This window comes from Chrysochloris asiatica, unplaced genomic scaffold (assembly GCF_000296735.1).
Source record: "Chrysochloris asiatica unplaced genomic scaffold, ChrAsi1.0 scaffold00013, whole genome shotgun sequence".
In the NCBI taxonomy this organism is placed as follows: Eukaryota; Metazoa; Chordata; class Mammalia; order Afrosoricida; family Chrysochloridae; genus Chrysochloris; species Chrysochloris asiatica.
The window spans coordinates 23503077-23519404 of record NW_006408531.1 but is presented as its reverse complement, the minus strand read 5'-3'; the positions used below and the strand labels follow the sequence as shown (position 1 = coordinate 23519404).

The 16328-nt window shown below is 40.0% G+C and overlaps 1 protein-coding gene across 1 annotated transcript in view; it reads right to left on the bottom strand.

The window, feature by feature from the left end:
• SAMD3 (sterile alpha motif domain containing 3) overlaps positions 1-16328 on the bottom strand; it is a 91225-nt gene that overhangs the window by 43821 nt on the left and 31076 nt on the right. Inside the window, 3 exon segments of the mRNA XM_006878364.1 lie at positions 5957-6124; positions 14891-14975; positions 15216-15401. Coding sequence (XP_006878426.1) covers positions 5957-6124; positions 14891-14975; positions 15216-15401 — 439 coding nt within the window.

The following is a 16328-nucleotide window of genomic DNA, read 5'->3' as shown; positions in this document are numbered from 1 at the left end:
TTCCTCCCTGAGTATCATTGGCTCTTGATCATGTGCTACCTCTTGAAACGGCTGAACATTAACCATTTCTTTTTGGTACAGTGACTCTGTGTATTTCTTCCATCTTCTCTTGATGCTTTCTGCATCATTCTATAATTTGCCCAGAGAATCTTTCAATAACAAAAGATGTCTTCATTACAAATACATTTTTTTTAAATAACATAAAAATATGACTATACACATGGACCTCACTAGATAGAATACACAAACATCAAATGGACTACATCTGTGGAAAAAGACAGCGGAAAAGCTCCATGTTTCATTCTGTTGTACATAGTGTCTCTATGAGTCAGTTCCAACTTGATAGCACCTAACAACAATGATAAGGAGCTCTGGTAGTGTAGTGGTTATGTGTCAGGCTGCTAATCTCACGGTCAACAGTTCAAAACTACCAGCCATTCCGCAAGGGAAAGATGAAGGTTTTGTCTCCCATGAAGATTTACATCCTCGGAAACCCTATGCAGGGTCGCTGTGAGTTAGAACCAACTCTAAGGCACACCACCAACAATAACTGTGGAAAACAGAATGACACCTTCTCAAAAAGTTTGAAAGATATAGTTATACCATATTGTTGTTTGTTGTTGTTGCTGTTAGGTGCCATCGAGTCAGTACCAAATCATTCTATGTACAACTGGACAAAACACTGCCCGCTCCTGGGTCAACCTCACAATCATTGCTACGTCTGAATCCATTTGTTGCCGCCACTGTGTCAATCCATCTCATTGGGTTTCTTCCTCTTTTTCTCTGACCCTTCACTTTACCAAGCATGATGTCCTTTTCCAGGACTGGTCCCTCCTGATAATTTGTCTGAAGTATGAGAGATGAAGCCATCCTGGCTTCTAATGAGCATTCTGGCTGTACTTCTTCCAACATAGATCTCTTGGTTCTTTTGGCAGTCCATGGTACTTGTAATATGCTCCTCCAACACCATATCTCAAAAGCATCAATTCTTCTACAGTCTTCCTTATTCACTGTTCAACTTTCACATCCACATGAGGTGATTGAAAATACCATGGCTTGAGTGAGGCTCACGTTAATCCGCACACTGACATCTTTGCACTTCAATACTTTTAGGAGGTCTGTGCAGCAGATTTGCCCAATGCCCAATGTATAATTTCTTGACTTCTGCTTCCAGGAGTGTTGATGGTTGATCTGAGCAAAATGAAGTCTTAGACAAATTTCAATCTCCATTTATTTTTATGTTATTTATTCATCGAGTGCTGAGGGTTTTTGTTTTCTTTACGTAGAGGTACAGGCAATATCTGTACTTGGTATGTATTTTCAAGAAATTAGAGCTGTGACACGGATAAACGGACACCCATGTTCATTTCAGAGTCCTGGTGTGGCACTGTGGGTTAATGCGCCAGACTGCAAAGCCGTTTGAACTGCAAGATCGGTGGTTCAAGCTCACCGCTGCTCCTCAGAAACCCTGTACAGGGTTGTATGGATCAGAGTCGACTCTTCGGCACTTAACAGCAACAGCATGTTCATTTCATCACTATTCACAATAGCAAAAAATTGGAGGCAGTCTAATGCCTATCAACAGAAGAAAGGTAAACAAATTGTGGTACATATACACAACGAAATACTAGGCGAGATTGAAGAGTAACGATGCATCTGCAAAACACCTCACCACCCGTATGAACCTGGAGGACCCGATGCTGATTGAAATTAGTCAATCACAAAAGCACTGTTATAAAAAAGTTAAGAAAATGTTTTCTTGATAAAAGAAACATTTAATGATGCTTCCAGGGGGAGGGAAAATTACTCACAGGCTAGAAAGTAGACACATGCTAACATGGGTGACAGGGCAGGCAAAATACAATAAGAGGGAGCTTGGCAGAGGAAAGATGAAGACAGCAGGAGACACAGAAAGTAATGCAAGAGTTAAAGTGAACAGAGGTAAATACTGTTAACTGATGGTACATAGAGCGGATTGCAATCATTGTAATGAAGCCAAGTATATGATTTTTTTAAATGTAAAACTAATGATCTGCTCTATTAGCCATCACTCAGTTTACAATAAAACTTTAAAAAACCCACTGCCACTGAGTTGGCTCCAACTCTCAGGGATCCTGTAGAACACAGCAGAACTGCTCCCTGGGGCTTCTAAGACAGCCTCATCTTTGTTTCTTGGATGAGTTTGAACTGAGTACATTGTAATTAACATACCAATGCCTAACCCATCACACCACCAGTGCTCCCTCCACTTTGTTTGTTGTTGTTTTTGTTAAGTGTTGAGTCAGTTCTTACTCACAGTAAACCAGAGAAGGTTTTTCCAGGAGCGATTTGTGGGTTTGAATAGATGACCTTGAGGTTAGCAGTTCAGTGCTTAAGGACTCCTTGTTAGTGTTTTTAAATTTGCTTAACCACCATGGAGGACACATATACAGATACATATTGTTTCTGTAATATTCTACTCTAAATTCCCCCCCCCCCCCATCTTTTTAAGTTTTTGACCATACAGAGCACTGGTTCATGAATGGGTCTTTAAAAAGTTCAGGAATTTGCAACCTCACTTACAAGAGGCAGAAAACTCAATCCTTACCAATCAGATTTGTATGCCAGAAAAAAGTTGCCTCTTGATATGTGAACAACATCCACTCCATAATTGCTTTTACCCCAGCTAGCAGAAACACCAAAACTAAATTCTGTTGTTACTTAAATAATTCATCCCAGCTCTGGTACATTCCAGTTCTCTTCTTTTTGTGGCAAAGACCCCTAAATAAGAATAGGATTTGGGTAGGTCCAAGGGACTTGTGTGATGCTGTAGGATAAGCACTGGACTACAAATCACAAAGTCAGCAGTTCAAACCCACCAACTGCTCCTTGGAAACCCTATACAGGTTGCTATGAGTCCAGATGGTACTTAATAACAACAACAACAGGGGAACTAGTAAGTATTCCTGGTGGTACAGTGGTTAAGTGCTTGGTTACTAACTGAAAGGTCAGTAATTCGAACCCACCAGCCTCTCAGTGAAGGAAAGATGTTACAGTCTGCTACCATAAATATTTATAGCCTTGGAAACCCTATGGGGACAGTTCGGTTCTGTCCCACAGGGGTACTGAGTTGGAACCAACTAGACAGCAACGTATCAAGGACCAGTAAAGAAGAGCTATGAAGGGTGTAGGTAGCTACATTGGGAAATTGAGGTGCTTTGAGAAGGAACAGAAAATTTGAGTGTACAAAATGGGCTCAAAGGAGACATGCTGGTACAAGAGAGGAACTGCAATCAAAACTTGTGTCCATCAAGTTGAGTCTGCACTGATCCCACTCATTCTAGTGCTGGGGACAATTCTTAATTTTATCGTTTCTACCATTCACCAATTCTAATGAATTTTGTCTGAATTCATAAATGTTCAGTTCTTTTCTCATTGTTGTTGTTAGGTGCCATCAAATCAGTTCCGATTCATAGCAATGTTATGCACAACAGAACAAAACACTGTCTGGTCCTGTTCCATTCTCACAATCCTTTTACACTTGAGACCATTGCTGATGCCACTCTATGTTGTTGAGGGGTCTTTCATTTTTTACTGACCCTCCACTTCACCATAATGTCCTTCTCCAGAGACTGGTCCCTCCTGATAATAATGTTAGAAATATGAGAGACAAAGTCTGGCCATCCTGGCTTCTAAGGAGCATTCTCGCTGTACTTCTTCTAACACAAATTTGTTCTTCTTCTGGCAGTCCATGTACTTTTAATAGTCTTCTAATGAAACTCCATTTTTAATATATTGAAGATCAAAGTCTTTAAGAAAATCAATGTATGAGTAATATAACTATGTTCCTTTACAAAATGACTTTTTATTTTAAGAATATAGAAGATAGTTTAAAGTAAATAAAATTCTGTCTAATGATTTAAATTTATATTTGGAATTTTGCTGTAAAATTTTCTAAAAAGTTATACCAATAAACTTAGGGCATATTTGGTTTTGGGTTTCTTGGAGTTCTGGTGGCACAGAGGCTAAAGTATTCCACTGCTAACCAAAATGTTGGCTGTTTGAACCCATCCACTGCTCCACAGAAGACAGATGTGACCATCTTAGAAACCCTTTGGGAAACTTAGACTCTATTCTGGAAAGTTGCTATGATTCACAACAGACTCCATGGCGGTGAGCTGGATTTGGCTGGTTTTCAGAAGTCTTGCTACTTTGTTCAAAATACAGTCACAAAATGATCTAACTAGATTATCATATCTATATCTAATTGTATTATCTGTATATTATCTATGTAATATTAACTGACCCATCATTGGATAAGTATAGTAAGATATATGCACATTTATCAAAAATTTCATTATGTATTGTGCTGGGATGAATGGTTTCCAAAATATATTAAAAATATCCCTGACCCCTAGAGTTTATAACTGTTATTAGGTGCCATCCAGTCAGTTTGGACTCAGAATAGCCCTGTACAGGGCTTCCGAGGCTATAAATCTTTACGGGAGCAGAAACCCTCATCTTTCTCCTGCAGAGCAGTTGGTGGGTTTGAACTACCTGATATTGTAGTTAGCCATCTAGTGCTTATCTTACGGTACCAGCACTCCCAGATTATAATTGTTGTTGTTGTTAAGTGTCGTTGAGTCAGTCCCAACACATAGGGACCCTGTATAGGGCTTCCAAGGAGCAGCTGGTGAGTATGAACCACCAACTTTGTGGTTCAAACCAACTTTCAGTCCAGCACATTAGCCCACAGCACCACACTAGGACTCCAGAGTTTATAACTAGTACTAACAAAATTAAGGGACTAAATGGTGGTAGTGGTGTGCTGTGGAATCAGTTCCAACTCATAGTGACACAGTATAAGGTTTCCGAAGCTGCAAATTTTTACATGAGCAGAAAGCCTCATCTTTCTCCCATGGAGCATGATTGTAACTGCTGGCCTTGCAGTTAGCAGCTCAGCTCGTAACCCACTACACTACGAGAGCTCTGTAAGGGACTAAATAAGCAGTTCTATTAGTATCAAATGAATATATCAACTGAAAAAGGAAACAAAATGTTTACACCTAGTTCATGCAAATGTCCTTCTCCAGGGGCTGGTCCCTCCTGATAACATGTCTGAAGTATGAGAGATGAAGTCTGGCCATCTTGGCTTCCAAGGAGCATTCTGGCTGTACTTCTTCTAACACTGATTTGTTTGTTCTTCTGGCAGTTCATGGTACTTTAAATATTCTTCTCCAACACCATAACTCAAATGCATCAACTTTTCTTTGGTTTTCCTTATTCATTGTCCAAATTTCACGTGCATATGTGGCTATTGAAAATACCATGACTTGGGTCAGATCTCTAGTAGCAGAAATATCTGTTTCTAAAGCTATTAGGCGACACGGAAGTGTACTTGTAAGCTGTCAGATCATTAGGCTTTATATGGTTATATACAACAAAACCCAGAGTCAGGACCCTTCCTGGGACTTCTGGCCTCATGATGCTCCTCACAAGCCTCCTCTGGGTTGGTAGGGAAGTTTTCTGGACCAGGGATGTAGAAGAAAGGCAGTATGGAATGTTGTATCCATACATGTGAATTACCTTCCTCCCTGAAACCTTGAGACTAGAAGCTACCTAACCCCTACAGTATGAGTACTAAAAACACTCTGTAGTGATAAGAACACCACATGCATTTTAGAATAACAAATGAAATACTCAAAGACACACAACTTAGGGGTTTTCCAAGATTTTTTGAAATCTGTGAACAATGAACTTGGCATGTTCAATAACACTCTTTCCAAACTCGGAAGGTTTCTTTTAGAAAGACTGTCATTCACATTATAAATCAGGCAAACACATAGATTTTATTGGTTTCTGATCATACTTCAAATTTAAAACATAATACCTTATTTCGTCTTAGTAATTTTGAATACTCTTATTTCTTAATTAAATAATAAATAAGTTAATCAGAACATTAAAGATCCAACCTTACTTTCATCTGGACAATATGAAATTCATCACATCTCAGATTAGTAAGAGATTTCCGAGTCTTTCCTCTTTGGTGTCCAAATTTACACTTGTTTCTCATCACTTGTTCATCATCTTCTATGGATCTTCGAACATATTTAAACCGATCTTTGAGGGCTCGTTTCCATAAAAACTATGTAAAGGAAAAAAATGGGCCAGTTACCTTCAAGGCGATTAGAATAATCCCATATAATCTGTCTATCACCCCTGACTTGAAATTATTTTCACATCACAGTAATAGATACATCTGTCCTATCATTTATCTTCACATGATTATAAAAACTATATTTTCACATGGTTATAAAAACTATAATATAATCTTGTGACTTGGTTATAAAAACTATAATCTTTAAATTATAGCCAAGGAATTTGAGGGACAGAAAAATTAAAATATTTTCCCAATGTCATATAGCTATTATTGTTGTCAAGTGCCATTGAGTCGGTACCGACTCATACAGACCCTGTGTAGGGTTTCCGAGAAGCAGCTGGTGAGCTTGAACCACCAAGCTTGCGGTTCATCGCGACTTTGCAGTTCAGTCATTAACCTACAGCACCACACCAGGACTTTTCAAATAGCTATTGTTGTTGTTGTTGTTGTTAAGTGGCGTTGAGTCGATTCTGACTCATAGCAACCCTGTATAGGGTTTCCAAGAAGTAGCTGGTGAGCTTGAACCACTGACTTTGCAGTTCAAACGACTTTGCAGTCTGACACATTAGTCCATAGCACCACACCAGGACTCCGCACATAGCTAGGGGGACCTCAAAAAGTTTGAGGAAAAATTCCATTAACTTTTAATTCTGGTTTCCCATGAGAGTTTTGAAGCCTCCTTATACTGTGTGCTGGGGGAAGAAGACATCAAATACAAAGATGTTCTATGGAGACCTTTTTACTAAAACAGTAAAGAGAACAAAAGGAGCTCTGGTAGCATAGTCATTACAAGTCAGGCTGCAGTTCAAAACTACCAGCCATTCCAAAGGAGAAAGATGAGGCATTTTGCTCCTGTAAAGATTTACACCCTCAGAAATCCTAAGCAGGGTTGCTATGAGGAGGAACCCACTCCATGACACACCCTCACCACCAAACAGGACAAAGAGAGACATCTTGGATAAGGAAAACCACTAGGATGTACACAGTCCAGAGACCAAAGAAATCCACTGGTTTTCATTATATTAGGTAGTTATTGTTAAGTTCCATTGAGTTGGGTCCAACCCATCGCCTACCTTGCCATTCAAACCGACTTTGCAGTCCAGTGCATTAATCCACAATGCCACAACAGGACTCCATATAACCAAAGGAAATCGTCACAAGATCAAGTCAATTCCTCACTATCTCTTAGGTGGGACTACATAAAGGGAGAAAGGACCATGACTGGTGGTGGTGGCGGCAGAAGTGTGCCGTGGAGTCAGTTCCTACTCATAATGACCCTCTATAGGGTTTCTGAGGCTGTAAATCTTTACAGGAGCAGAAAGTCTCATCTTTCTCCCACGGAATGGCTGGTAAATTCCAACTGCTGACCTTTAGGTTAGCAGCCCAACTCATAACCACTACACTACAGAGTTCCTTAAGGACCATGATTAGGATACGGTTACAGAACTGGTTCTGGGGTTTTGGTTAACTGACTGCTTGGTAGTCAGGCATAAGTCATGACCATGGGACCTATCCTTAACTTATATCAATTAACATGCATCTGATTGACTAAGGTAAATCCCCTAGTTCTTTGTGTGAACATCTTTCTGCATACTAGTTAATCAACTATCAACCACACTCTTCTTGAGAGCAAACTGCCCTCCCTGGACCTGTCCTGGACCTGTCTAAACATAACCAAATTGCTTAACAAAGCCAGCAAGCATTGGGGAAGCACCAAAGAACTCAAATGGTGTCTGAACTATGTCAAAACTAAACATGAAGTTCAGACTCCTGCTATAGACCATCATTGTTGTTGTTGTTGTGTGCCGTAGAGTCGATTCCGACTCATAGCGACCCTGTACAGGGTTTCCAAGGCTGTAAATCTTTACGGGAGCAGAAAGCATCATCTTTCTCCCATGGAACAGCTCGCCGTTTCGAATTGCTGACCGTGAGATTAGCAGCCCAATTCGTTACTACTACACTACCAGAGCTCCTGCTATAGACCATTGTTGTTGTTGTTGTTAAGTGCCTTCGAGTCGGTTCCGACCCATAGCGACCCTGTACAGGGTTTCCGAGGGTGTAAATCCTTACGGGAGTAGAAAGCCTCATCTTTCTCCCGCGGAGCAGCTGGTAGTTTTGAACTGCTGACCTTATGGTTCGCAGCCCAATTCGTAACCATTACGCTACTTCCACAAACCAAGTGCTTTAGAATTTAAGCTCTAATGCAAATGGCTCTTGAACTTAGATTTTCTAATTCTCAAATTTAAATACTGTCCACTATGATCTACTGTCCTCATAACACATCCTACTTTTCGAGTGTTCTCTAGAAAGGAATGATACTAATTTGTGAATGCAAGTACTACAAATGTGGATTGATGTGTTTTCTGTGGATGACAGTTTTTTCTGTCATCCCTAGAGATTCATTTTGTTGAATCTTATTGGCATTCATTGCCCAATATATTTGTGAAGTATCTACTGTTTCAAACACAGAGGCCTGATTTCTGTCTTAGGGGAGAGGCAGATTTCTTTTCTTTTTTTCTAAGAAGGAAAAATAATGTTAATATACAACAAAAGTGTTACCGTAGGGGAAGACACAGCATTAGCTTGCTCATATTTTTCACCTAGATCATAATGGAGTCCAGGTGTGGTGCTGTAGGATAAGCACTGGACTGCTAACCACAAGGTTGGTGTTTCAAACCCACCAGACTCCCCAGGGAACCCTATATAGAGCCAGCACCACTCATCTGTCAGTTTGTCATACTGTGGTGACTTGTGTGTTGCTATGGTGCTGGACGCCATGCCACTGGTATTTTAAATACCAACAGAGTACACCCATGATTGACAGGGTTCAAATGAGTTTCCAGATTAAGACAGGCTACGAAAAAGGAGAGACAAACTACTTCTGAATGTTTATGAATCAGTACAACACTGTAGGATAGATAGCACCAGAATATTGAATATGGAACTATGATGAATAGCACCAGAATATTCTCAGATGCAGTGCCAGAGATAACCCCTCAGGATGGAACACGCTCCAAATACGACTGGGGTAGAGCTAGCTCCAGCATTGTTTCTATCATCAAGGCCTTATTTTTCAATTATGAACCCCTTCATTTCCAACTTTTGCCTTCCAATCACCAGTGATTATCAATGCATATGATTGCATGTTTGATCAATTTTAGACTGAAAAAGTTAGTAGAATTCTTCAGTTTCAACATCATTTGCTTTAGTGGTTAGTGTGTAAATTTAAATAATAATGGTATCAACTGTTTTTTTCTTATAGGTAGATGGATAAAATCCATCACAGATAACATTATACTTTCAGATAGACCTTAAAATTTTCATTTGGACGATGAATGTGATTCCATTCCTCTTCAATTTATCATTCCTGGCACAGTAAACCATATGATTGTCACATTCAAAATGACCAACACCAGTTCATTTCAGCTCACTAATGCGTAAGGTATCAATCTTTATGCATTCCATTTCATTTTTGACAACTTCCAATTTTCCTAGATTTATATTTCATAATACCATGTTCTGAGTATCAATGAATGTTTACGGATGTTTCTCTTCATTTTGAGTTGTGCTTCATTATCAAATGAAGGCACGGAAAGATTTACTTCATTATAGACAGGTGGCTTCTGTGTAAAGATTTGCAGTTTTGGAAACCCTGCACTGTTTCCAAAGGTTTACTCCATTGTTGTCATCATGTTTGCCTTCCAGCTCTGGTCATAAAAGAGGGTGGAAAGTAGCTGGGTGATTCTGGGTACAGTTTTTAAGCCTATTTCTTCACATGCAAGTAGAAATGCCACCGAGGTAACATTTGTCATGTTTCTGGCCCTTAGATTTTGCTGCATACCATTTTTAACTAGATTGTAGAAGAATTGATGCCTTTGAGTTGTAGTGTTGGAGGAGAATACTGAAAGTGCCATGGACTGCCAAAAGAACCAATAGATCTGTTTTGGAAGAAGTGCAGCCAGAGTGCTCCTTGGAGGCCAGGATGGCTAAGCTTCGTCTCTCATACTTTGGACATATTGTCCGGAGGAAACAGTCACTGGAGAAGGATGTCATGCTGGGTAAGGTGGAGGGTCAGAGAAAAAGAGGAAGACCCCTAATGAGATGGATTGGCTAGGTGGCATCACTGATGGGCTCAAGTGTAGCAGTGGTAGTGAGGTTGGCCCAGGATCGGACATTGTTTCGTTCTGCTGGGCATGAGTCGGCTCCGACTCGATGGCACCTGACAACAACAACAACAATTTTTAACTAACTGGTATAAGTCCCAATGACTTACCTCCCTCTCAGAAAGCAAGTAACTTAGGACTAGCACTAGTATGCATTAGTTAGGTAACCTGGAACATAAACCTTCTCAGCCATAATTATTTCATCTCTGTAATATAGACTTCTGGTGTGGTGCTGTGGGTTAATGTGTTGGACTGCAAAGTTGATTTGAACCACAAAATCAGCGATTCAATCTCACCCGTCGCTCCTTGAAGACCCTATATAGGGTCGTTATGAGTTGGAACTGACTTGAAAGCACTTAACAACAATGGAATAATAGGATTTGTTAACTGCACTGAGTTTTGGCAAGAGTCGATGAGTGGTATTCCTTGTAACTATTTGTAAACTGAAGTGCTGTTCATAAAACCCTTCAGTAGCCCTGGGGAGTAGCGGCTCAGGTTGAGGACTAGGGGATGGCTTTGTCACTGGTTATTCTGCCTGGCTTGTGTGACACAGAGAGGAGCTGTACATCAGTCTGGAAATAAAGGGTGCCTCTATATGAGTCCTGGTGTGATGCTGTGGGTTAATGCAATGGACTGCAAGTCGCTTTGAACCGCAAGATTGGTGGCTCAAGCTCACCAGTTGCTCCTCAGAAACCCTACACAGATTTGCTGTAAGTCAGAACTGACCTGACAGCACTTAAGTAAGGAGCCTGGTGGCGCTGTGGGTTAGGTATTATGCTGCTAACTGTAATGTCTGCTCAGAGGGAGAAAGATTAGACAGGTAGCTTTTGTAAAGATTTGCAGTTTTGGAAACTCTGCATAAAAGGACATTGTGAGTTCTACTTGACTTGATGGCAGTGGGTTTTTTGTTTTATATGAACTAGTGAATATACAGGAACTCTAGGTGTGGCGCTGTAAGATCAGCACTGGACAGAAATACAAAAGGTCAGCAGTTCAAACCCACCAGCTATTCCTCAGAAACCCCATACAGGGCCGCTATGAGTCAGAACCAACTCAACAGCATTTAACAATAACAACAACCATGCATATACACTGTTTTCCCCTCACACTTCTCACAATTCTGAAGAGCTTCTAAACCTGCTAAACCTAGTGGAAGGTATTATAGCATTCAGCTTCTAGAACATTTTTATATTGCAAATCCTTCATCCCAAACTATCCCAATTCTCTTAATAACTATATAGAGTCCTGGTGTGGCACTATAGGATAAGCACATGACCATAAGGTCCATTTGAACCACAAGGTCAGCAGTTCAAACTCACCAGCCACTCCTCAGGAGCCCTATACGGGGTCTCTTTGAGTCAGAACTGACTGGAGACATCACTTAACAGCAACCAAAACCAAATCCACTGCTGTCAAGTCAATTCTCATGCATAACAACTCTACAGGACACATTAGAATTGCTCCATAGAACTTCTGAGACTGTAAGTTGTTATGGAAGCAGATTACCTCATCTTTTACTCTTTGGGGTGCTTGGTGGATCTTCCAATTACTATCCCAATGCTTAACCCACAGCAACACCTTAACTGCTTGATAAGAACAGAAGAAGAATAACTCCAATTCAATCTTCCACATGAGGATTCAATACACAACTATTTACTGAGCATCTGCTTCTTGCCTGGGTCTGTGATATCCCTAACAAATGCCGCAAGTAGACACAACCAATCAAAGATGTGCGTGTCTTTGGATTATCATCCACCTTTTCCATACTCTAGCTAGAAAGAGTGTGGTGACTTTTACATGGATACAACTCTACTCCAATCATTCTGAAATAAACGGTAGCCCCAAAATGAGGCTCCTGATGTGATACGAGAAGCAGGGCAGGGGTTACTGGCCTGTCGTTATGCAGTATTGGTACCGTATCCAGTATTGGTACCGTCAGTGTCTTCACTAGGAAACATTCAGACAAGCCCAAATTGTAGAGCTTCCTGCAAGGGAACTGTGGTAGACTCATCCAAAAGTAAGTATCAGGAAAAACAAACAAGGACAGGAACACCACTAGCGCAAAAGAGACTACAGAGACAGATCCAAGGAATGTAATGCGTGATTATTGATTAGATTTTATATTAAAGATTCAGTTCTAAGAATATTTTTAATACCTTTTGAAAAATTTAATACAGATTATATATGGTATTATGGAATTATTGTTAATTTTGTTAGGTATAAAAATGGTACTGTGGGGATGTAGATTGTCCCGATCCTAATGAAACATATCCTGAGGTATTTGGGTTTGACATCTGCAATTTGCTTTCAAATGCTTAGCCAAAACAAACTGCCAACCAGGCAACCAAACATATATACGAGAAAGAAATCATGAATGTGCCAGAATGTGTACATCTGGTGAATTGAGATCAGTGATTTTCAACCAGGGGTGGTTTTGTCCTCAGGGCACATTTGGAAATGTCTAGAGACATTTTGGGTTGTCACAACTGAGGAAGAGGAACGCTATCAGCATCTACTGGGAAAAGACCAGCGATCCTACTGTGTACCCTGCAATATGAAGGGCAGTCACTTAAAAAATTAATTACCCAGCAGAAATGTTCATAGGACCAGGGCTGAGGAACCTAGATATCAACTAGATGAGGGATAGGCGTGTTCACAGCAGCATTCTTTCAGTTGTTGTATAATTTAAATTATTTTTCCAAATAAAAAATCGATATTAATTTGACCTTAAATTACAAAAGCTGCTACACATACGCACGCATTAGTGTTCCCAGAAATGTTTATGACCTACATTGCAACATTAGAAAACAACGTTATACATGATTACAAAGAGGATCTGGGTACCACACGCCAGAGTTTCCCCTTCTGCTCTATGTGTACAAACATACTAAGCAAGCGTGCGTGCCTCTTTATCAGTTAACTATCCTTGGAAATTCACACAGGGTCACTATGAGTCAGAACTGAATTGACAGTACTTAACAAAACAACATCTTTAGTTAATGCCACTGGGAACAGATGTGGGTAAGCTGCACACACAAGAGCAAGATAAGCATTACCCCATATTTTCTGTTTGTCTCACACAGATAACCATGAAACTAAATATCCAAATATAATAGAATAGATATGCATTTGCTTACATGTAGATGAAAAGATTTTCTGGAGAGAATTTTTAATCATACTGACTGCTTTGGGGTAGAAGAACCAGGTAGGCAGAGACAGGAAGGAGATTTTTCCATGTATGCTTTTCTATAACTTTTGAGTTTTGAATTATGTATAACTTACATAAACAGTGGAGTCCTGGTGTAGCACTGTGAGTTAATGCGCTGGACTGCAGAGTTGTTTGAATCTCAAGGTGAGTGGTTCAAGCTCACCAGTAACTCCTTGGAAACCCTATACAGGGTCACTATGGGTCAGAATCAACTCGACGGCACTCAACAACAACAACAACACAAACAGTAATTTTAAATTCTTTTTTAAAAACACAACTAGTTCTATGCACCGTAGCATTGATTAGCTGGGATGTTTAATTCTGTGCAGAAGTAATTTTTAGCAGCAGTTTTGTCAGCCTCATCAGTCTGACGGTCGACGACGGCACTTAACAACAACAACAACAGGCAGTTCCAGACAGAAAAGATTGTGCTGGTTGTTTTGGTGGCAATGATCCTCAACCACTGCTGAACGTTAGAATCACCTTGGGAACTTTAAAAATGCTAATATCATGGTCCCATGCTCAGACCAATTAAATCAGAATCTCTGGAGGTCTAAATACATAGCCAGAGTTGAGAATGGCTGTCCCAGTGAGGCTTAGAATCTTTTCTTTTCTTTTTTTTAAATCAGTGTGTGTGAGAGGGCCTGGTGAGACTGAAGGTCAAAACTAGACATATTCTCCGCTGGGTCTAATCAGAACATAACAAACACTCTACATTGATTTAATTACAGTACCAGCCCTTCTGTTTCTAGGTATCACATCTCCTAAAGACACTCCCCTCCCCGCAGATGTACTATCCAACTTCCAGATAGCTTTGAGAGAGAGAGAGAGATGATAGGGAGAGGCAATAAAACAATAGGCAGAAAGAGTTGAAGACAAATAAGGAAACTATCAAAAAGAACAGAGCTAAAAATAAAGAGGGACATCAAAACAAAGAGAGAAACACAGACTGACAGTAAGAAGAGAATAAAACAGAGTTAAGGAAAGTGAAGAAGTGAGACTCAAAGACCAAACAGAGCAAAAACAAAACAAAACAAAGAAAGAGTCAGAGAAGCAGACAGTTGTTGTTGTTATGTGCCATGGAGTCGGTCCCGACTCATAGCGACCCTGTACAGCGTTTTCGAGGCTGTAAATGTTTACGGGAGCAGAAAGCCTCATCTTTCTCCCACAGAACAGCTGGTAGTTTCTAACTGCTGACCTTGCGGTTCGCAGCCTGATTCGTAACCACCGATTCGTACAGAGAAGCAGATAGACCTAGACAAATGAAGACAGAGACCAAGAGGGTGAGGAGAGAGGGGTGAAACATAAAATCGCTCAATCATGCAAGAATATCATTTAAGACATGATGGGATTAACAGATAACACCATATGGTCCCTTACAAATGCACAGCCATCTTCATCCAGGAAAGGGTGGGTCTGCAGCAGGGTGTTGACCACATCGTTGTACTGCTGAGTACTTGGATACCTGTTCACCGTAATAAGGAGAAAACGGTTCACTTCAAAATAACCATATTCCTTCCTTTCAAGTTGAGTGTAAATCACATTTGTTGTTCCCAAATCTTGCCACATAATAAAGAAATTAAGCTTTCTAGGAAAAATTCAGGTATTGGACAATGATGAAATTATTATCAATGTGTCAAAATTGGTGAGAACTGATAGCAAATTATTTCTAGTCTACTCTGTAAACAGACTCAGCATTACTCACAGTGAGCCTTCCAGATACTTAGTCATGTCAGCCTGGAGAAACTCAATCATCCGTATCCTCATGCTGTGGTCAGGACATTTCTGTTCTGCTAACATGCATTTGACATCATAGGGAAACTCCGGTAAAACATAGGACTTAGTCCATTGTAAGGCTTTAGTCCTTGCTAGAGCATGCTTCACATTCCTTCTGTTAAAACAAAACAAAACCACGAGTTTTTAAATTCTGTTCTAATATATACACATTATTAACCCTCAGTGTCCTGGGAACGCATGCTACAAATGGTCTTCCTGATACCTAAATATTTGGAAGTCATCTATGTAGCCCGCACCTATCAATCCACAAATATTTGAGAGCCCACTGTCCCTTTGCACATACATAAATACTTTTAGTTCTGAAAATAAAACTCATAATAATAATAATACAGACTTGAGAATAAAACCTGGTATTGGGACACATAGGAACTCATATATTTTGAAAAGACAACATGTAAAGTGTAGCTCAAAACTGGAGAGGAAAACTAATAAATGAAAAATAAGGAGTTGCAATTCAGTAATGCAAATGAGGCATATGATAAAGACTCAGCACTTGATGTTTTTGAATTCCTCCTTTAATTGATTTTGCTGCTGTTCATCATGAAACAGAAGATCTGCCTAATTTAGTTGGTCTTTGACTATTTTAATAAGGCAAATTTGTAAATTTTAAATATGTTATCAGATATTTTATGATTCCATTTAGATGGCAAAGCTAGAAAATGTTATAGGAAAGCATAGCTACAGAAAACAGACCAGTAATTGCCTAGCATCAGAGGTGGGACTGGATAGTGACTACAAAATGGCATGTTATTATTGTTAGATGCAATAGAGTTGGTTCCGACCCCTGGTGATCCTATGCATACTAGAACTAAACATTGTCTGGCCCTGTTCATCCTCACAGTCATTGCTATGTGTGAGCCCACTGTTGCAGCCATGATGTCAGTCCATCTCCTTGAGGGTCTTCTTCTTTTTTGCTGACTCTCCACTTTTCCAAACATGATGTCCTTCTCTAGGGATTGGTCCCTCCTAATAACGTGTCCAAAGTATAAGAGATGAAGTCTCTCCAACGTTGCTTCTAAGA